The 21,979-nt window shown below is 40.5% G+C and overlaps 2 protein-coding genes across 2 annotated transcripts; both read left to right on the top strand.

Moving 5' to 3' along the window:
* Window positions 1–412: 412 nt before the first annotated feature.
* On the top strand, window positions 413–12,192 carry LOC118302717 (alpha-protein kinase 3-like). Its single transcript, XM_035629087.2, has 14 exons — window positions 413–760; window positions 974–1,199; window positions 2,704–2,825; window positions 3,215–3,332; window positions 3,578–4,808; window positions 6,483–8,424; window positions 9,102–9,249; window positions 9,502–9,629; window positions 9,724–9,759; window positions 9,873–10,147; window positions 10,340–10,428; window positions 10,539–10,756; window positions 11,097–11,145; window positions 11,269–12,192. The coding sequence occupies exons 2-14, from the start codon at window positions 1,078–1,080 to the stop codon at window positions 11,582–11,584; spliced, it is 4,794 nt and encodes a 1,597-aa protein (XP_035484980.2). The 5' UTR covers window positions 413–760; window positions 974–1,077; the 3' UTR covers window positions 11,585–12,192.
* A 5,600-nt stretch (window positions 12,193–17,792) lies between these two features.
* Window positions 17,793–21,251, top strand: sec11a (SEC11 homolog A, signal peptidase complex subunit). The gene is made up of 6 exons (XM_035629071.2): window positions 17,793–17,986; window positions 18,473–18,582; window positions 19,378–19,527; window positions 19,698–19,817; window positions 20,642–20,699; window positions 20,799–21,251. Exons 1-6 carry the CDS (start codon window positions 17,936–17,938, stop codon window positions 20,847–20,849), a joined length of 540 nt encoding a protein of 179 aa, XP_035484964.1. The 5' UTR covers window positions 17,793–17,935; the 3' UTR covers window positions 20,850–21,251.
* The last annotated feature ends 728 nt before the right edge of the window (window positions 21,252–21,979 follow it).

The following is a 21,979-nucleotide window of genomic DNA, read 5'->3' as shown; positions in this document are numbered from 1 at the left end:
GGCCTCACACTTTTATATTATATTATAAAATAGTGCACTTTTATCATTTGAAAAAACGAGATGATGGAGCAATGGAACAAATGTGACAGCTGATCCTGTTTTTGTAAGGCTTCTACTTATAGTCGCCGTTTACAAGCACGAGATCAACATCACTCCACAGTTTTATGACCAGAACCTTGTGTGACAGGATGACGAAATGAATATGCCGCTCGTATCAATGGACTCTAAAGTGAAGGCGTCGTCCTCCTGATTGACAGGCTCATATGATTCTTTATTATAGTCTGTATACAAGAGCTAAAAAGTCTGAGTAGCCAAAGACTGACCACACAAGTGCTCCCTCTTTTTCTCTGAGCTTTTGCCGTCCATTGGTAACGGAATATAAAGAAGAAAAACATTCGCCCTCTCTTTTAAATCCTCTCCTCCTATTTGGGGAACTACCAAATCTGGGATGACCTTGTATTTGACATGGAGTTACCATGGAACCTCTTGCTTCAAAAGGATTTTTCTTGTTTCTGCACAGACCTTTTACTGTGTTTTTTAAAAAAAAATTTTATTCATCTTTTGCTGCTCTTTGATTGTTTTTTTACATAATGATCCAAAGGCGAGTTTTGGAAAGTGTGATGTGCTCTTGTGCCTATTTGCAGGCCGACTATAAATAGTCCAACTGCCTACGCATGCTCATGTTTGATTGGAAATTGCAGTGCCTTGAGTCAGTGCTGTGGCGTATCTGTCAAAGGAGGGAAAAAGAAACTTGTGGACGGTAAGTAAACTGTGTACAACAGACTGAACGTTGTTTATGTCGCTGTTGAACAGGGCAGCAGGTCCTTTTGCATGATGTTTCTCTAATGTGTTTTTCATATCAAAGAGAAGTTAAGTATGTGAAATATAATATAACTGGACACATAACTTTCTGTTGTTCTGTCTATTGTCAAGTAATCCTTGTTCATGTTTTCACTCTTCTGTTCTCTCTTAGCTCACAATTATCTCTCAGGAAAGCCAAAAATAAGTGACCACACAACCTTTTTTTCCCCTGGAAAACTTTTTATTTTCCTTGAGTGTCTCATTGTCTTGTGGAATATGGGTTCGCGGAGGGCACCGACTGGCTCCTCTTCTGGGAATGGAAGGAATGGGGATAACGGCAATGGCGGTAGCCGGCCTGGCGGCTGCAGCTACCTGTCCAACTTGAGGCCAGGAAACAGGTATACAGAGTCTCGACTAACTCCGTGTTGAGTCTAACTTGTTGAAAACCTTTGTGGAAAAGATGTTGTCCAGCATGATGTGCACGGCAACACACCACCAATTCATTATTTCCCTACTCTGGAATGACAGTGTGTGGCATGCTGTTTCATTGTTTGTTGCCATGGTCACCGGAGTTTAAATAAACTGCTGATTAAGAACAGCATCTCAGTTATGCACCATGGGGCCCATATCACATCGAGCAATACACTGGCAACAGCTTCTACATGGAAAAGATTTGCTCATGAAACAAAAGTGTTGACCTCCAGGTCTCCCTCTTTCTTAATAGTTAGTTATTTCATTGACATAGATAACACATTTGGGTCCAAACAATATGCGAAAAAATCCATATATATTCAAATTCAAAATATTTTATGGTCTATCACATAGTGACAGAAAATTGCCCTTCAGTTTGTGGCTCAAACAGCATAAAAAGGACAGAAGAAGAAGATAAATACAACCACACAAACATATATATATAGATATATATAATAAATCCAAAAAGAAAAATATTTAAAAAGTAATACGATTACAATACAGCATCCCATCATTCAGTGTACAGAAATATATCAATCGATAATAATTGAAGGAATCTTTTCAGATAGTAGGGGTTTTAGCCAATGTTATAGGGCAACTATCTGAATGTTACTAAAGAGTTGCCAATGCCATTGCATTTTTTTGCTTTGAATCCAATGAACAAAAACAGCAGAATGAAATGCAAGTATACTGAACCATACATATTATACCCATTATTTAGAAGTGTGTCTGTCGTTATCGTTAGTGTCCTGCTCTGTTTGCTTAATCACGGGTAACATGCAGTGAAGTGAAACGGTGTCCCTTAACTGTGCACTGACCCAGCGCTGAAGTGGATGTCAACACCAGACATGGATCAACTGCACGTACAACAACCACGGCGATAATGATCTTGTAATTTGCATGCAACCCCACATTAGTTATATATATTGTAAAATGCATGTGATGTTTCTTGCTCATTTCCTCATGCTATAATGGCGGAATAGTGTTTAATGTCTGTAATTAATTTCAAATGGACCAATGAGAATATCCAACTGATCATTTTGGACTGCAGATATTGTTTTTGTTTATGTTTTCTGTGTAAAAACAAAAATTATATACTATAGATATGATTAAAGACATCAATTCAAACATGATCATTTCCAACCCACCAAATTTGACTTTTGATGAACAAATCAGCACATGTTTAGAGAAACGGCATTACACAATGATGTTGATTTGAATCCCCAAAATACAGTATTGTATAATTGTAATGAGCAATAAAGACTGTTACGTATTTTTTCTAGTCATGTTCAATTTTAACTGACCAGCTCCACGCAGGGTCTACTCGCAAAGCTGTTGACCTTTAAAAAACAATAGTGCAGTATGTGCGGAATCTAAAAGTTGCAGACAGAGCTACATCATGTCTGATCAACCCTCCCCTGTCTTGCACAGGAGCACATTCTGCAGTGTGATGGCACAATTGACTGAGGAAACGCAGCCCTCCTTCGAAACAACCCTCAAGTCAAAAGCTGTGTCAGAGAATTGCAACGTGAAGTTCTCGTGTGTGGTTACAGGTAAACACTACGCTAGGTATCTTCTGACACTTTTGAAGACACTTTGCAAGGCCTTGCTCTACATTTATGTAGTACACAACAATATACTGTACTTGATAAAACAAAATCAGTCCAATTAGCATGTTCACAAGAAGGTTACAACTTAAAGGGAAGTGAATATGTAAGGTGTTATTTCAGTATACACCTGATTTCACACATACAGAGCATCTGAAAATCATTCAAATAACCAACAAGGCATAACTCATCACAACTCAGTCATAACTCAAGAATTCACTGATTTGAAGCAATTGTAAACAAACTGCTACTTTTTATTAGGTGATAAAGAAATTGTTTATTCACTGCCCCGATATCCTGAAATGTTTCCATGGTTGTTTTTTTATTTTTTTCAGGATACCCCATCCCTCAAGTTACATGGTATAAGGATGATATGCAGCTAGATAGATACTGTGGACTGCCTAAATATGAACTATTCCACAATGGACAAAACCATTCCCTGCACATTTACAAGTATGTATGTTTCAAAACACCAATATGACACTGGAGAACCCTTGAGTATTATTTATATAATTTATAATTATCTGTAAAGAATTAATCCAAGATAACAAGAGAGTGCCTTGACATTCTTGCCCAAAAACTAGGAGTTTCTCCCTTGAGTTTCCTTGTTAGCAATGTTTAATTTTTTTGAGTCAGTATTTAATAGTTTAGTATATATATTTTAATTAGGTACCTATAATTGCCTCTTTTTTTTGCAGTTGCACTGTGGAGGATGCAGCTATATACCAGGCTTCAGCCATCAACAGTAAAGGTATCGTGTCCTGCTCTGGGGTACTGGAGGTCGGTGAAATGAATGAGTTCAAGATCCACGAGCGCTATTTCGCAAAGCTCAAACAAAAGGCTGAGCTCCGGCGCAGGGAAGCAGAAGGAAAAGAAAACCAGGAGCCGCTACGAACCATCAGTCCAGACCGGACACAGAGGAAGCGCCGCTCCACAATGGAAGCCTTTCTCAGCACGCCAAGCTCCATGGAAGATGAGGGCAACGAGGAGAACCATCAGGCTGTGGCTGTGGAGACTGAGGCCAGGTTGCAGGAGAAGGCCACTGTGGAGGAAGCTGAGGAAAAGCTGGTCTCTAATGGACAAGTCCCGACTGAAAATGGAAATAAGGACGGGACATACATATATGATGCTGCTCAGAAGAGTTTCACTGCACACAAACCCAAGACTCCCTTTGTCAAGAAGAAGATTAAAATTTCTAACAGTGCTAAATATGGTAAAGCAGATACACTGGGAGAAAGGGCATCTGAGGAAAGAAGAGCAAAAGATGAGACCTCAGCCTCTGTAGCTCCCCCCTGCATACAGTCAGTACATTCTAAGGGGAATTCAGAGGAGGTTATGGAGGTAGAGAAGATCGTGAATTCAGACGACAGACACGTGACTGGACAATGTCAGAAATCCGCAACACAGAAAGCAATGCTTGTTGAAGGGCCTTCACAGGGTGAAAATATTAGTCATGCGCCTTCAAAGACCGAACAGCTCACAGATTCAGTATCTCCTGCTGCTACTCGAACACCTGAAGGTCAATCTGTGTCAGGAACTCAAGGTGATCATGTTGCAAAGCACGAGAATGGGGCTGGACACAAAGAAACCAAAGACAATTTGGAAATGCAGAAACAGAGTCCTGACCTCAACCTCAAGGTTACCTCAACACAACTACGGTCAAGTGTTGCATCAACAATCCGTGCCGTTAGAAAGGAGGCCATTGTTAAAACGGAAGATGCTACAGCCATGGATATTGATGAGAAGTCAGACACTTCCACAAATGGATCTCTAGCACACAGAGACCTCGAGTCAGTGGAGCCGCCGTGTGAAAGGAGAGCTGCTCCGCCCGAGCGTCCATGTGAACAGGCTGCAGATAAGCTGTCTGAGAAGGAAACAAGCCCCTGCCAAAAAAGTGTGTCTGAGTCCCGGCCAGCCCTGCTGAGTGAGGTGAGTGAGCGCTTTCGCATGAGCTCATGAGCGCTTTGTGCTGCCAACACACAGGCCTCATCAGTAATACAAGCATCCTGGGGCTATTTATTGCTATTTATAAGTATCCAACGCTGTGTGACAAGAATGAAATGAGGCATGCGTTCACAGCTGAAAAAGGTAAAGACAGGTGACGGAAACTGAGAAAAATGAGTGGAGACACAGGATGATAATTCCTCCATTCACAAGGCAGTAGGGGATCAATGACTGGTTTGATGTTTTATGGTCTTCACAGTCCACAGATCTCAACCCAGTTGAACTTTTGAGATTTTGGACGGGCATGTTAGACAACAAACACCAAATGAGGAAGTGTCTTTTGTACAGTCCAAAGAAATGTAGAATCGAGGCCCAAGTACATTGAAGCACACCAACCCCTTACTGACATGTTGCTATTTCCTTCAAGTTGTCACCTGACTGTTCATTGATGCAACACATTAGACATCGTAAGGTCAAAGGTCGGAGATCTGGCCAGTGCCCCACTTCTTAAGATAGATGTTTTGACTGAACAGCAGATGATTAGCTTATCTTAGCACAAAGACTCTGAACAAACGGCTAGCTGGCTCTGTTAAAAGACAAGTTTAGCTGTTTTTTACACTTTGATTTATGTATGAATCAAAATGTGTTAATCTGTGGGTAATAGAGGTGCAAGTAGGTGGATTTTGTTTCCTTTTAATAAAGCCAGGTAAGGTGTTTCCCCCTGTTTTCATTATTTTTGATATCTTAAACTATTTGGCTGCTGGCTGTAGCCTAACAATATATGTAATGGATAGATAATAAAAGTGAATTGATCCTGTAATCAAACTCCAGGGTTTCCCCCAGAAATTAAATCGGCGTATTTCCCGAAAAAAGTTGAACTATCCCTTTAGTAGTGCAATGGATGGTGTAGTGGAGACATGACTGATGATGTGAAATAAGTGAGTGCACAAAGAAATTAGAGAAATTCTTCTCGCTTGTTTTTGAAAAGAGGACTTGCACGCCACACAGTTCTCATAGATGGTCATCTTGAACATTTTGCTGCTATAGCATTGTGAATCTTTATTGTACACCGCTTGGCCTCAACTGCATGGCTGAATACTGACAGCACTGAGACCTGAGACAAAACACTGCACCGCCTAAGCACCTCTTAAAATTACTCGCATTCCTTTCAGGCTACACCTCCGTGGAAAATAGCAACCTTGCTTCTGATTAGGCCTGGCTGTGTCAGACTTAGAAGCAAATAGAGGCAGTTTAATATATTTTAACTGTAAGTTAACTTTTTGAAGCTTAATATTTTAATGTCAGTTCTGTTGTTGCTTTTTAAAGGTACAGTTAAATGTTTGCCCCAGTCTAAATTTGGATTCGTGGTGAAATTAATCTATATGTGTAAAAAAAAAGGAAAGAAAAAAAAAGCTGAATGAATCTCTCCAACATTACCAATAGAGCAGGACATGCAAACCCCATTTGTTACCGTAACTAACTGTATCTTTTCTCTAGTTTATAAAAGTATTTTTACTCTCAGGGCTTCCCATTCCTTCCTCTGTTTGCTGCTGGTTGCTCTGTTGCTGTTTTTAAAGTGTTTATCCATGTTCTGCATAGCCAGGGATAAGGCTCTAAGCATTTACAACATGACAACATCTGCTTGTGTTCTGTCCCAAGGTTACACAGGCCCATACGAAGAACGATGCACCTGTCAACATCGAGCTTCCACCCGACCACTGTACAATGGACGCACAACCACCACAAAAGACTCCTTCGGAAAGAAAGATTGTGGGAGATGACACACAGACCCCGTCTTTACACCGTGGCCTTCAAGCAGCCATTGGCAAAATGACACAGGACATATGGGATCATTCCAGGGGATCAAATGAAAGCCATGCGGTCCTTTTAACAGACTTAAAGAAGTCACCCCTCGAAAGCCTTGGTGCTGGTGAGAAAACCAGAGAGTGTAACGCTGATATGGCTGTAAAAGCTGTTGAAGGGACAGAAATACAAGTTGATGAGAAGGTAGAGGGTAACAGGCTAGGTAGGTTAATAATGCAGACTGACAGTGTGGCCCCAAATGAAAAGATATTTGAGATGGAGACGGAAACTGCTGCTCGAGATATGGTTGAAAAGAACACAGTAGTGGATAAAGACGCCGTTGTTGTCGTTGTGGAAGCTTCTCGTGAAGAGAAGAATGAACCGTTATTGAAAATTACAGAATTACAGAATCTAAAGCCAAAAGGACCTGAGACTGCCATGCCACATTTCACAAACTGTCCAGAAAATATGAACACACTGGACCAACTGGTAAGTTTCAATGAAATTCCAAAGCCTGGATCGAAAGTCATATCTGTCGCTGAACTTCTGAGATCACAAATAAAAGCATTGGACCTCACGTTGGAAAATTCAGTTCAAGAACCAGCAATAACAGATGAATGTCAGGGATTAAGACTCGATGAGAGAAAATGTAAAGTGGAAGTGAAGAAGTTAATGCCTGCCAGGAAATCTGAGACAATTACTGATGATAATCCTCCTGCAAACATAAAGACAATGCTTATGGAGGTGTATCATCAACTAAATACAACCAATCAGGAACAAATTCAGACTCAAAGTAAAACTGCCTCACCTGTTCAGGCTTTACAAAACCCTCCTGTTATCAAGACTACAAGACACAATGGCAGTGTCAAAAAATTTAAGGAAGGTGATATGGATACTGGCCAGGAAACTGGAGTATCACATAGGCCTACTTTGACAGATTGCCATGTTGTTCCACCCACTGGTGGTCAAAATGCCAAACACAAATGTCTTCCTTCAATCACAAAGGATGAACTCACCAACAGGTCTGTAGCTGTCAGTCGAGGATCAGGGACTCCTATAAAGGCCAGTAGTCAGGAGTCAAATATTACGATTTTGGAGCATGTCCAAGATGAACGTGTTGAAGACAAAGATGTGGATTTGATAAAAAAGTTAACTCCAGAAATAAAACTCAATGGCAAAACTGCAAGGGGGGTTGCAGAAATGAATTCCACAACCCTTTTAGACACAATCACAAGCTCTTTGCAGAGCGTGAAAACGTTTCCCGCTCAAAGTGTACTGAGCACGGACCCACGAGAGAATGATATTCAACCTCTTCAGCTGGACAGCTCTATGGCTGAGGATTTTTCAAGGAGTGACTCCTTAACCAATCTGACTCCTGAGGCGAGTCCGTTGTTCAAGAAAAGAGACTGTGTTTCACCTCTTCCCTCTGCTACTCCTCAAGAGCTGGCCTCTGGCGCCCGCCGCAAAATCCTAACACCCAAGGCCAAACCAGAGGAGGCCACAGAGGCCACATCGCACGTTGAAAGCCCTGTTCCGAAAAAGGAGGCCTCCACCCAGAGCAGCAAGCTTTCCGCAAGCCCTGTGACCCCCTCTGTGTCTCCAAGCCTGTCTCGACGGTCACCTCTACTTCAGTCGCCTGGTGAGAGAATCTCTCCAGTAGAAAAGTGTTCTCCGCTCTTGAGCAGGAGGAAGACAGCGTTGGAGACCGAAGCTCCGAGCCAGCAGCCCACTGAGAAGATCCACAACCTGAAAACGGAGGGGAAACCTACAGAGAGGGACAAGCACGACCCATTCAAAGGTAAAACTGTCTTCATGCAGGCATAATACTTTCAATGAGTTTGCTATTGTTTTTGTAGAAATTATTCCAATGAGTATATGAAATGTTTCTTTCTTTGGGACCCCCCAGTGATAGTATCAAGTAAGACACTGTGGCAGACACCAGTGCTGTTAGAGTCAGCTGATAGACATGATCCACAAGGTAGATATGATCCTGCAGAGAGAGACAGGCACTAAAAGTCTATATGATTACGTTATTTGAAGAAGTAGTGTGTATTTTGCATAAGCTTGATGTATTTTCATCAGAACAGTATAGACTACCATTTTTAAGGGGATTTATGGACTTTGGGATTTTAAAAAATCAGATAATATATAAACATTGTTTAATAGTCTTGCAATATATTAAGTATTTTGAATTTGGCATTTAAGTTTGGATGCAACGATTACGTTTTTCTCTGATATGCTTTACTAACAGGAAATAAAGTACATTTGTATCTTGCAGCTAATAAGCTTGAGTGATGAGATACAGTATGTATATATTTAACATGGTTAGAATGAAACTGGGTATAACAGCATTTGCTTGCATATTATATATTTGCTATAGGCTTCTTCTTGTAGGCAAACGAGTATCAGACTGGATATGACAAGGTTTCTATGTGTCTCTACCATGTTGTCTCTGCTGGATGTCTCCTCCTCCAGCACCTCAGGTTATTCGCAAGATCAGGGGCGAGAGCTTCGCCGATGCCTCGGGCCACTTGAAACTGTGGTGCCAGTTCTTCAACGTTCTGAGTAACTCCACAGTCAAATGGTGCAAAAATGAAGAGGAGATTGCTCGGATTCAAAGAAAGTGAGTTCTCGCATCAACTCAATTGAATGAACTCAAAGATTCTTGTAAATGTCTTACTCCTCATAAAAAATATATTTTTTCCTAAACAAGGGTGTTGGTTGAAAAATGAAAGCTTTGAAATGACTTGCCCTCTCCTAAAAGTAGCTACTTGTATGGTCACTTTTACCGTAGATAAAAATACTACTCATTTTAGGAAAAAAAAAAGGGTTCACTTATAAAGTGTATTTTATTTGTGGTCTGTTTCTCTTCCAGTTCAGGGGATGAGACTCAGGTCAATCTTGCCATTGTTCAAGCATCCTGCAGAGACTTTGGTGTCTACGGATGCTCAATCACAAATGAATATGGGACAGACTCAACAGACACACTACTTAGTGCAGAGAGTATGTAGTATTCTACTTTACATTTTCACAAAGTAAACATTTGTCTTTGCATTGTATTGCTATACTGGGTCACTTTCTATTTTTATTCTAACAGTTTTAGCAGGGATGTCCCTTCGTGAGGATCTTAGTGGTAAGATAAAATTCATGTTTTATTAACAGTTTCTTTTTTCCCAGACCGATATGAATATCTTGCTGACATCTTTGTAACATCAGTAACTTCTTTTGCCCGTTCTTGTTGTGCAGTTGGAGAAGAAATCGAAATGACACCCCTGCTATTCAACAAGGGCGTGGCGGATTCTGGCATCTGGGGCAACAAATTATTTGGCCGAATAATGATGCAGGAATCACATATTGGCGATGGCTGTTCTCATAAAGTCTGGAGGGCAAAAGTTATCTATGGTCTGGAGCCCGTGTTTGAGTCTGGTAACACATGTGTCATTAAAGTACGCAACCCCATCGCCTATGGAGGCAAAGAAGAAAGTGGGCTCATAGAAAGAAACCTAGACATTGTCAAGCAGGTATGTAGAAAAGGTTTGATTTTGTCATTTCATCCATGTCTTATTAAATTTACAGTAAAATGAATCAGTCAGCTGTCAGTCCTGCCACCCACGTAGGATTACTGTGGCAGAAATCAAATGAAGTCTTGACAAAAATTATGTGTGTGGGTTGAGCTTATCTTCACTGGCTATTCTCCAATGTTCTGCTCACAGGAGTGTAAAATTCAGAACTTGGCTCGTGAATACTGCAAAATATTCTCAGCAGAGGCGAGAGTGATTGAAAGCTTTGGCCCCTCTCTTGAGTGAGTACTGTACCATCAGGTTTACGGTTAAAATCCTGAGTAATACAAGCAGCGCATGGAGTATGTTGGCTCCCTTAAAGTCACACATCACAAGGATCTTTGTTACACAGGGTGATTCCGGTCCACTTGATGTACCGGCCAGCGAACACTGTCCCCTATGCCACAGTGGAGGCTGATCTCACAGGAGTCTATCAGAAATACTCCGTCCTGGATCACACAGGCAGGATGGATGTGAAGACTGGTTCTGCGGTGGAGCAGAAATGTTGTGCCCTGCAGCACTGGATCTGTCAGTGGACCAATGGCAATCTGCTCCTCTCTCGGCTAGAAGGTAGGCCGACACGGGAATTCATCAGAGCAATGTGAAGTTTACTTTTCCCCCACGTTTGGCCAGGGCCATTAAGAATATGAGGATGACTTGGCCGAGGATGCTGTGAAACAATGGCCAATGAATATTCCAAAATGCTTTCTTATCAGTGATAAGGTATAACATTCCATGCAAGAATTTTGATCTGAGCTACTTTCAATTGTACCTTCTCAACCCTTATCCAAAGAGTTTAAAGAGATGCATGATTTCTAATGCTGTGTTAGACTTAATGGGGTGTAATTTCATACTGTCTCACATCTGAATATATTACCTGGACAAGTGATTCCAATGTTTTGTTTTGCAGGTGTTGACACTAAGATCACCAATGTTGGGATTTCAGTCAAATCTACGGGGTCAGTATTTTTTTATTGTGTTGCTTTTGCAAACGATACTTGGTGAAAGCTCATTTTACAGGATATTTATTTATTTTTCTCCCTGATTTTCAAGAATTTGGTTTTGTTTCGTGTTGCTTGCAGGCATCAAGGTCTCTCTGTTGAAGGGAATCCCAAAGTTTTTGAGCAGTTTGTCTCCCAGCACCAGTGTAACTACTTTTGTGGTCTGCTTGGCCTGAGGTCACTGAAGGTCATGGACTCTTTATTAACACCAACAAAGCCCAAGGGCTCCAGGAGCCCATTACTTCAACGCAAGATGGCTGCTGGTTCTTCTAGCCCACAGACTGGCCGTAAAGCTGCTGGCAGCCCCAGACTGCCAAGAAAAGCTGAACAAGAAGGCAGAAAGACCCCCACAGGACAAAAAGCTGCTGATGCTCCCGGAGTTGTTAAGATGGCATAAAATGAACATGTCTTTGAAATCGCAGGTATTCACAAAAAAAAGGAACTGAAGGGAAATAGACAGTGGATGAAACCCTTCAGAGACCAGGGAAGGAGGTTGATGAATAATAAGACTTTATTTAATTTTAACAGCCACCATTCCTTGCCATGATCACTCATTGTGGACTGATGCCCTCACATGTTTTGGTAAATCTCCACTGTGTCTTGTATGTATGTTCAAATCCTACTGAAGCTGTTGTGTGATGAGATGTTTGTGGGTTTCCTGGGTTTGTATCTTCGAAGTCCACGTACCATTGGTCACAGATTGTAGATGCCAGTCTGAAGTCAGGGTATTTGTACTTTGTGATGACATCAACCATTTTAAAAAACAAAACTGGGATAGTACTGGAACAGTACACCTCATTGTTATAGAGCAAGTTCAAACGGCCAGGAGTTTTTTCATGTCTCAATTCAGCCTCAAATTACACTGTTGTACAGTGTCTGATGCTGCAAAGCTTTTATATTGTAAGCTGTCATGTTTACCTGCTATTCTGCATTGCACTGCATTTTTAGAAACTGCACCTTTGAATGCAACTGGCTGTAAAATAAAAGACATAATTACGCCTTGTACGTTTGGAGAAGCTGTGAAATTGCAGGACATGTGCTTTTTAAATTGTAAGTGTCATTCTTAACAGACATTGTCATATTATGGAGCAGGCTGAATAATGAAAGCCATCCCACATTTACTCATTATCATATATATCGTCTAAAAAATGATAGGGAACCCAGTGTTAGCTCAGTGACTCCAATTATCTGACAGGACTACGTCACATTCATTTCTGGCATCATGACATGCACCCATTATTAATGCGTTTCTATTTGGGCAGATTGATTTAGACAATTCATGTACAGCAACATCTTATTTTTAGCTTTATCTTCTCCGGCTAAATCAGAATTTTACAAAATTGTACACTGTGCGATCACTTTTAACAATCATAGTGACAAGTTTAGGCCAAACAGTTGTCTATTTCTTATTTAAATAAGGTTAGGTAGATCTAATTTTCTAAGCAGCACTAAACGTAAAGTACAGAGGAAGCTGTTTATTTAAGGTCACTTTCAGATATTTAGTCATAAACCGAAAATAAATGTTATAATAATGTAATTATTATTATTGTTATAAAGCATGCCATTGCATGCTTCATAACACCACCACTCAGGGGCAAATCATATTCCCCCACAGATATTAGAGGATTAAGTGTTGCTCGCAAACCAGTGTGTGTTTGCAGGGTGAAAGGCTATAACTTCATCATGATAATCATTTGTGAGTCCCAGTCATTAGTGAGTCATCGTTTATGTAAGCGGTGTTCTCACGCACATGTGTGAACAGTACCAGGAATCTAGGGGCACGCTTCACAAAAAAAAGGTAACTTTGCATCATTTCTGATGATGTCCGTCAGCATTAGAGGGTCGGATGGTGTCAACAGTGGGGAGAGATCACACAACTTACTGGGAGGTAGCTGCATGATCCTGTTAATATAGTAAATGAGTAAATATATCTGATGCTAGTATCTTATTTTTATCTGTGATATATCCACTCTTCTGATAGCAATAGGACAAAAATAGAAGGATTTTCCAGTACGATAGTTTTGGTCTTAAAGAGTCCCAATGAGTGTAAAGTGAACTTAAGAAATGTGAAAAACACTTACCTTATACTGTACCTTACCTAAGTGTACTTATCTTAAATAGTAGCTCATAGCCTGCAGGATAACATGGATATACAGCATGGACCTGTTTGTAACAAGCTTTTCCGATCTCCAGTCTCCTGTTCTATAACCTGTCCTGTCTTTTGAGCTAAGGAAATCTTCCTTACAAAGAGAAAAATCTCAATTACCCCCACGTGTCCACTGATACTGAGCCTGCTCAACTCAAATGAATTACTCCGTTCAGAGCACGTGGGTGTACGTTTGGACCCGACCAGCCACACGGGATGTGTCTTAGACGCTGCCTCGCGGAGGTCACAGATGAGATCCAGCGTGAGTGAGGTGTGATAACAACATGGAGAAGAGTGGGCCTATTATGACACAAGACACTCCTGCCACCTACTGTTAGTTCAATCACCGTACCACTGATGGAAAGCAAAGCAAGTGAGAATCCTCTTCACATGTGATATCAAATGATTTAAATATTTTATTTGGTTCACCTGGAAATTAACTAAGATGTTAAAAGCATTTCTCAGTGTCTAAGTTATATCTGACAACACTAAATACTCCCGCCTTGACAGTTTTTTTGTGCTATGTTTTATATATTTGTATTGGCAATAGAGCAAAAATAAATAATAAAACACAAAACACCTTTTGTTTTTATTTCAAAAAGTAACATTTTCATCACAAAAGGAAAAAAATAATTGAAGTATTAATTACACCTTTGCTATTCAAATTGTTAATAGTGTATTTAATGGTCTATCTGACCAAAAGATGTGGCAAATGGATAGATATCACTGTCAATTTTCTCAAATCATCATGTACGTCACCTTGTTGACACACATTATCACTATCACTAAATTTGTCTGAGAGGAATAACATCGGAAAGTGAGACATACCTTAATCCAACTGTTTCCTTGAGATATTAGGGAAAAAATGATGAGTGAAGCCGGGAAATTACAGAGAAAAGATGCACTGGCACAGCTCTTCATGCTGAACTGAGTAGCTCTGCTATAAAGAGCACTGGATCACTCAGAGTAATCTCAGCATTAATACCCATGATAAGACACCACAAATGAGAGAATTGTTAGTCCCCAACTGAAGAAATTTTTACGTGTACATTTCGGCCCAAGTAATTGCCGTTTCATTTAATAAGACACAATGTTGAGTTAATGTGAAGCTCTAACCCCCAGAGACTTGATCTGTGGCCCATTAACCACATTTGCAGCATTCAGCCTCACATGCAGACTCATTATGTAGCAACATGTAAGAAAATGCTCCACACAAAAGATCATATTTGCATTTCAGCTTCGTTAGATTTGAGAGATAGCAGTAGCAATGGCAACAGAAAGGGAAAAACTGGTCTAAAAAAAGCTGTGAAAGGTTATGCCAGGATATGAAGCAACACATTTACACTTAACCAAACATTATTTATAGAATGTCAGTGTGGATGTATGTCAATAAGAGCTCATTGAATCAAAGGGGGGAAAACGTGTGAAAACGGAAACAGCGACTGGCAAGTGTGGTATCTAAAAACCACCCTCTCACAAGGCTGCCTGTGTTTCTGACCTCACATTGTTGTGCCTGTGTGACCTCAATTACCATTGGCGGGCCAGTGTAGTTGTGACCATTTGGGCAGATTATATGAAAAGGATCACACGTCCCTAAATGTCACAGACTAGTTGGCATTTGAAAAAAGTTTTATCTTCGGTCCACCAAAAGTCGCAGGCTGCCACTGGTCTCTGTGCCATCGCTAAATTGACTGTCATTGCTGAGTTGATCTGCCATATCAAAGATAGCTTTTGATGACAATGAAGTAATGACATTCAGATGCTTATCTCCCATTGTATCCTCTCATGGGAGAATTTAAAGGCTTACTCAGAATTAAATCTACTGTATATCCATGTACAGAATAGGCACATGATGAATCGGGATGTACAATCTCCCTTTCAGATTTAACAGAGGAAAAGTAGGTGAGGATACAAGATAAATCCTCAAAACAATACTCTGATCAATGGGGAAATATTGGTTTGACTGTTTGGCGTAAGGTTCAGCACAGCCCCCGCTTGTGACATCTGGGTGTCAAGAAGTATCTGCAACATCTGACATAAAAAACCAAGGTTATCACATGGAATCTAGACTTAGTGGGGACATTACTGTTCAAGAAGCCGAACAACAATCTTTAACAGTGTTTCAAGGGACTTTGGGGGCCCCAGGCAAAAAGAACCTGTCCCCACCCAAAAAAGACACAATGCCAAACCAAATCATTCCAATCTTCAAATGATTCTTTTATTATAATTTTTTTTAACAAGAGCATACTGTGCATGCACATTAATAATAGTAAAGTTTATGTGCGACCCCTCACCACATCCCATTATACACATGCTTTTTGACAATCTGGTCTTCAACAAAACCTAGAAATTTATGAAGCTTTTGGCAGGAGGCTAGTGGCACGGGGCCACATTAAGGGTTTTTCCAACCATGGCATCATTGCAGTCTCCAGCTCATAAGTGACCATAGAATTCAAGGAAGTTCTCACAAAATTGACTCTGATGTATAAATGTAATCAGCCGCTCTCAAACGAGAACACAAGCCTTTAATATCCGCAGGAGAGCAGTTGGCATCCCCTCACCACTACTGCCCTTTGCATGGGTGGCGGGGGATGTGGGGGTCATGACCTGCATGAATCTTGGCAAATGCATCTTGAAGTTCGTCAGAGGTCTCAGCAACCAAACAAAGTGAAAAATACCACAAACAAAATGTGAAATGATATTGAGTTTTTCACATAATGTTTACACTTTTTTGATTCAGTATGAATGTCAGGATAAAAACAAGGCAAATTTGAGTTATTTTGGTCTTTAAGGATATACCCAAGGACAAGGATAGCAATTTGAGATTAGAAACTGCCAAAGAAGAATAGACAGAACTGTGTGTCTGTGTTTGGGATCTTTACAGCTGCTGCTATTGATTTGATTTGATTTGATTTATTGATAAATGCACGTGTGTGTTCTTGCACACAGCACATATTGCACATATAACTGAAGAGTTTTGATAAAAATGATATGCACAGTATATTTGAACACCAAACTGTAGAGCAATTGAGGTAACTTAAGTCCTTGGCTGGAGGAATTGTAATTGACAAATGCCAAACATTCTGCTGAAAGAGGCCGACTTTTTTTTTTTAATTTCAAATGTAGGTTATTTCCAAAACACTGCATCTGAATCTGAAACTGTGTCAGAGGAAAACCAAATGGGAAAAACAAAACACAAATCATAAAAACACAGTAAACACAGTCTTGGCACATACGCACATACGACTCTTATAAATGCCAACATAAAGCCTGACTTTTCCACGTTTGCCATATGTGTAACGAACAGGTTGAATCAACAACAAAAAAATGGCAGGTGGCTTTCACGTGTGTGATCACCAATTATGTTATTGCTTACACTCAGTCAAACGCACTTCCGCTAGGAAATTAGATGTGGTCCAAGATAAAATAAAGTAGTTAATAATTAGTTGTTATGAAAGCTTGTCACTTGCCAACAAAGATTTTTCTCTTTTGTGAGTCAGATTATTACAGTAATGATTATGAGACAGCCCAGATGTTAATTAAAGTTGTAGTGGAAAGTAAACTCACATGCATTCACTTAAAGCACTTGTTTGCAGAATAGAGATTACCAACGTTAAAAGGCAGCTATAAATATGCCATCAATTATCTATGTAATGATTGTTTTCATTAGTAAATGTTTGATTTATGAGTCATAACATCCACATCTGATTTAACTGAAATATAGAAACAGAGACAGAGGTTGTATTGTGAATGTTTTTGGAGAAGCTTGATTTATTTTTTTTACAGCTACTGTCATCAATATTTTTATAAAAACAATGGCTCAAATGATCACGTGTAATCTGAAAGGGGTCGCTTGCAGCAACCAATCCACAGAGATTAATATTTTTTTCTCAGGAGTTTAAAGAAGAAAAAACACTCACAAATGTATAATTGGACATACAGTACACTCTTCAGGTATACCAGTAAAAATGACCCCAAATGGATGCAGACATAACCAATGCACAATTTGGACCTAAAAGTGACTCTGAGCTGAGTCTTGAGGTTGTTAAGCATCTGTAGCATCATGGTGCAGTTGTTCTATCATTCAGTGTTGGTTAGTATTTTTTCCAATCCGCTAAAAAGAGATTATGCCTTTCCTTTCCACAGAACAGATTTCCTTGAAACTTGGTGGAAGGATGGGACATCTATCTATCTATCTATCTATCTATCAATCTAACTAATTTAGTTAGTTTAGCTTCAAGCTTTATTGGTATGAAAGTTTAAACAACAATGTTGCCGAAGCATAAACATACAATTGTACGAACATTCGGACGGAACACAACAAACAGTTACACTAACATTGGGATTGATTTATATTCATTACATAAACAGTATACACATTGTGTGTGTGTTGTGTGTGTGTGTCTCTCTCTCTCTCGTATCCTGAACTGACACCTCAACACAGCGCTCGCGGTGGGGGCGGGACTTCCGGTCGAGCGCACCCGGAAGATTCGGATGCAGCTTTTTGGTGGCCGACCGCGCGTCCATACGTCCATTGCTCTGGACGTTTTCATGTGATTTCGGGCGCCTTTTTTCCTTCCTAACCCCGTAGTATTCGCAACCATGTTGTCTCTAGACTTTCTGGACGACGTGCGTCGCATGAACAAGCGGCAGGTATGTGTCCCAGCTTCACTCCGGGGCTAGCGACCGGGGCGGGGGGGGGGGTGTCGGTGTATTGTCGGAGAAGAGCGCGGAGCTAACGTCAACTAGCCGCCGAGCGCTTTTCTTCTCTTTCACGGTGCAGATCCACAGTCTGTCGACCTGCAAAGTGAAAGTGTTCTCACACACGCACACACACACACACACACACACACACACACACACACACACACACGTGTCCCTCTCCCCGCGGCGCGGAGGCCTTCTGGGTGAACCGTGTTGAAACAATGAACCGGACCTCGGTGCAGCTAGCTGCTGTGGTGGTCGTGGGAGCTCTGGTCCGCGACGCCAGATGTGCTCATCAGGGGAACATCTCGGAACGAATCCAAGAGTTACCAAGTTGTTTAGGGACGATGTAACGAACGATAGTTACAAGGCCTCGCGTGTGTTCTGAAGACTGTGGCTAATAGAAGATGTCATTCTCTGCATGTCCCCTTGCAGCTCTATTACCAGGTGCTGAACTTTGGTATGATCGTGTCCTCTGCGCTGATGATCTGGAAGGGACTGATGGTGGTCACTGGCAGCGAGAGTCCCATTGTTGTCGTGCTCAGGTGGGTGAAATGCACACGGTGGTTCCTTCTGCTCATAGTTCCGCCTCAATGTGACGTGTAACCTCTGCTGGTGAGGATTCGTGTTGGGAGATAACAGCTACTTGCCCCCCGGGAAGCAGGAAAAACTTCACACGATGGTTAGTTATTGCATGGACACAACTTTTGTTAGCAACAAAAGCGACATACACCATGTCTGGTGTTACTACAGTGGGCGCGCTGTGGCGAAAGTACACTGTGTTATAACACATAAACCATAAAGGAAAAACTGCCAATCTATTCTTGTTTTCATCTTGCCTTTTGTTATACTTCTGTCGTATCGCCATCGACGCTAATCTATTTCATAAAGCTCTTGGTTGGTGAACTTCACACACTCAGTCTGAGTCAAACAAAACAGCCAACAACCTTGAAGAAATGCTGCACGCGTTACTATTGTACGAGCACAGCATTAGGTTCATTTGACTCTCCTGTGGACAACAGGACATTTAAGGTCACACAGTTATCACCATTGTGGAATACACATTCGACTGCCTGCCCAAAGTCCATTTGTTTTTTTAAAAATCATATCAGATACAACAACACTTCTACATCTTAGTGCCAGACAGCAATAATGGTGCACAAGTTCTCCCATTTCCAAGGCTAATTTAGTTCTTTTCACCTCTTTAAAAGACATCTCTCTTCCACAAATTGTAGATAATGTCTGTTAAACAAATGTTGAGGTTGGCATAGCATAATGTTGATCAAAGTTAAACATGTAAAATATGTAAGTGTGAATGTGTATTTTTTCATCAATTTCAGTGGGAGTATGGAACCAGCGTTCCACAGAGGAGACCTGCTGTTTCTGACCAACCGGGTAGAAGATCCCATCAGAGTCGGAGAGATTGTTGTCTTCAGGATAGAAGGCAGAGAGATCCCAATAGTACACAGAGTACTAAAGATCCATGAAAAGTACGACTACACATGTTGTTACCCGTGATTAAGTTCTACTTCCAGTATGAGTATAAGTATCACCTGAGAATGCAATTCATAGACGTTAACTGTGTTGAAAGTATCCTCATCTACACGTAGATTGTGTCGACATATTGTGGTCTTAAATCATGCCGATACTTTGTTCACAGGGAAAATGGAGACATTAAGTTCTTAACTAAAGGGGACAACAATGCAGTGGATGACAGAGGCCTGTACAAGCAGGGCCAACACTGGCTGGAGAAAAAAGATGTGGTGGGACGAGCTAGGGGGTGAGTACTCTGGTTGGGGAAATGCATGATTGTACAGATATCTTCCTTTGCTTTGTAGTGGAGGCAACCGATGTCAATAAGATGTTTCAGACTCAAAACTGGAGGAGAATGACAATTGGGGGGAGTTGGAAACGTCTAGCAGACAATGTATTAAATTAAAACATTTACATACAAGAGAAAAGTGTGTGTCACGGTGGGTGGACACAATAAAAAGCTGTATTTTTATACTCAAAATTAATGATAGTCATAGTTGTTTTTTCTTTGAAGACAGTCTCACAAGGTCATCTGCAAAAAGAATCAATTTCAAGTCTTCGCTGTTTTAGATTTGAGGATTAAGGTTGGTCTATTAGGTTTTGCTGTTTAATTTATACCGAATAAGGGGCGACTTAAGCAGTTCATCTTCTTCATTTGTACTTAGGGTCCCTCTCAAGGACACTGAGCACTCAGGTTTATACATAGGACCCTCAGATGCTCATTCCTGAAAGCAGGGACAAGGTACCCTGCTTTAGGGGTAAAGCAGAGGCAAGAAAAATAATTCATTAAAATTCTGAAGTCCTTTCTCTCCTTCTTTGGATGTTTAAGTTCTAAAACTTGACATACAGCATAAAATCCTTAAATGCGAAGAAGCTTGAAAATTAGGGGGAAAATCAGTTACTTATCAATATAATTTAGGATTCATTTTCTGTTGCTCTGCTAATTAATCCATTAACTAATTGTAGCAGCTCTGGACTTGTTTGTCTATAGATTTGAGTTTAGTCACAGCTTAAGCCACATTATACATGCATTCCTGTAATTAGATTATGTGATTATTGTGTCATTCCCAGGTTTGTGCCATACATTGGAATTGTCACCATTCTCATGAATGATTATCCCAAGTTCAAGGTATGTTTGTCGACCACGTCCCAATCGACGAGATTTGCTTGGCTCAGTCGCTTTAAAGCTTCAAGCGTGATTCGAATTCTCCCTGTGTTTTTTTTGCAGTATGCTGTCCTCTTCATGCTGGGACTCTTCGTGTTGGTCCACCGGGAGTGAGGGACCTAGACCTCAGGACTCGAGAAAGATAAACTACGTCCAGGAAACCTCAGTCATGCCTTTCAAAACAGAATTCAGTTCAGACTTTGTCAAACCCAACTGGCTTTTTTGTACCATTTGCTTGAACATTTTGTAGAAATGTGGATAGGGTGTTTACATTTGAAAAGGCCAAGCTTTAAAAATATTTTTGTGAGGGAACTAGGCTATGTTTAGTTTGAAGTCGATCTTTATTTGTAATCCTCAGAATGTGAAGCAGCATTCTTAAAGATTAATTAAGTCTCGTTTCTTTCCTGTCGAATCATTGTGTTTGGAAAAAAAAATTATGTGAAGTATTTTATGAGAACTGAATTTGAATGATATTAAATATGGAATCTGGTTACCATCCACAATGGATTATTTCAACTCCTTGTCTCAAATTCAACAGTCTCTTTTTTTGCAACATGATAGAGGAATCTGGAAATGTGGTTTCAAAATTGGACTGTTTATTGTGGCTGCATCTTTTTAGTTTTTTTTAATCAATATACAGAATCAAAGTCATTCACGTGAACTTGTGTCTTTTGTCCAGTATTTGCTGCAGGTGATGATAAATTTTCTATTAATATTTCTTTAAGACTTTTTGCAAGAGAATTAATTTTGTGGGTCTGTTGCTCTTGTAGCAACCTTGTTTCTTCTCTCTTTGTTTACATTGTGTGAGCACGCTGAAGTCTTCTTGCAGTCAAGGTGAACCCTTGACACCAGCATGTAATCATATGCGATCTTAATGTGGATCCACTTGATATTATTGAGGTTCTTGACCTTGGACTGAAATTTGTTGCCTTGGGTTTTTGTTAAACTTCAACAACAGTCCATGTGTTGTGAAGTGGGGCGTTTTATTGCTTTCATTGCCAGGGGAACCTCACAAAAACAATACACTGCATGGTCAAACCTAAGTTCTAGGAGCCATGAAACGTAATCTACAAAACCCAAACAAATTTGATATCCACATTCATTTCTTGCACAGTGTCACTTAAGTAAATAAGAAATAAGATCATGCTCTTACACTGTCAACTTCCATTTGGTGTATTGTCATGAGAGAACAGAAAAAAAGTATTGGTCATAGTCTCACGTCTGTATGGCCTGACATTAATTTC

Source organism: Scophthalmus maximus, chromosome 4 (genome assembly GCF_022379125.1).
Source record: "Scophthalmus maximus strain ysfricsl-2021 chromosome 4, ASM2237912v1, whole genome shotgun sequence".
In the NCBI taxonomy this organism is placed as follows: domain Eukaryota; kingdom Metazoa; phylum Chordata; class Actinopteri; order Pleuronectiformes; family Scophthalmidae; genus Scophthalmus; species Scophthalmus maximus.
This window is presented reverse-complemented; position numbering and strand designations above follow the sequence as displayed.

Excerpts from the sequence above, each read along its gene's own strand:
- LOC118302717 (XM_035629087.2), top strand. The coding sequence starts at position 1,078 with ATGGGTTCGCGGAGGGCACCGACTGGCTCCTCTTCTGGGAATGGAAGG. Across the intron at positions 8,425-9,101 it reads CAAGCACGACCCATTCAAAG|CACCTCAGGTTATTCGCAAG; the intron begins GTAAAACTGTCT and ends CTCCTCCTCCAG. Across the intron at positions 10,429-10,538 it reads AGCTTTGGCCCCTCTCTTGA|GGTGATTCCGGTCCACTTGA; the intron begins GTGAGTACTGTA and ends TTTGTTACACAG.
- sec11a (XM_035629071.2), top strand. The coding sequence starts at position 17,936 with ATGTTGTCTCTAGACTTTCTGGACGACGTGCGTCGCATGAACAAGCGG. Across the intron at positions 19,528-19,697 it reads GTACTAAAGATCCATGAAAA|GGAAAATGGAGACATTAAGT; the intron begins GTACGACTACAC and ends CTTTGTTCACAG. Across the intron at positions 20,700-20,798 it reads ATGATTATCCCAAGTTCAAG|TATGCTGTCCTCTTCATGCT; the intron begins GTATGTTTGTCG and ends TTTTTTTTGCAG.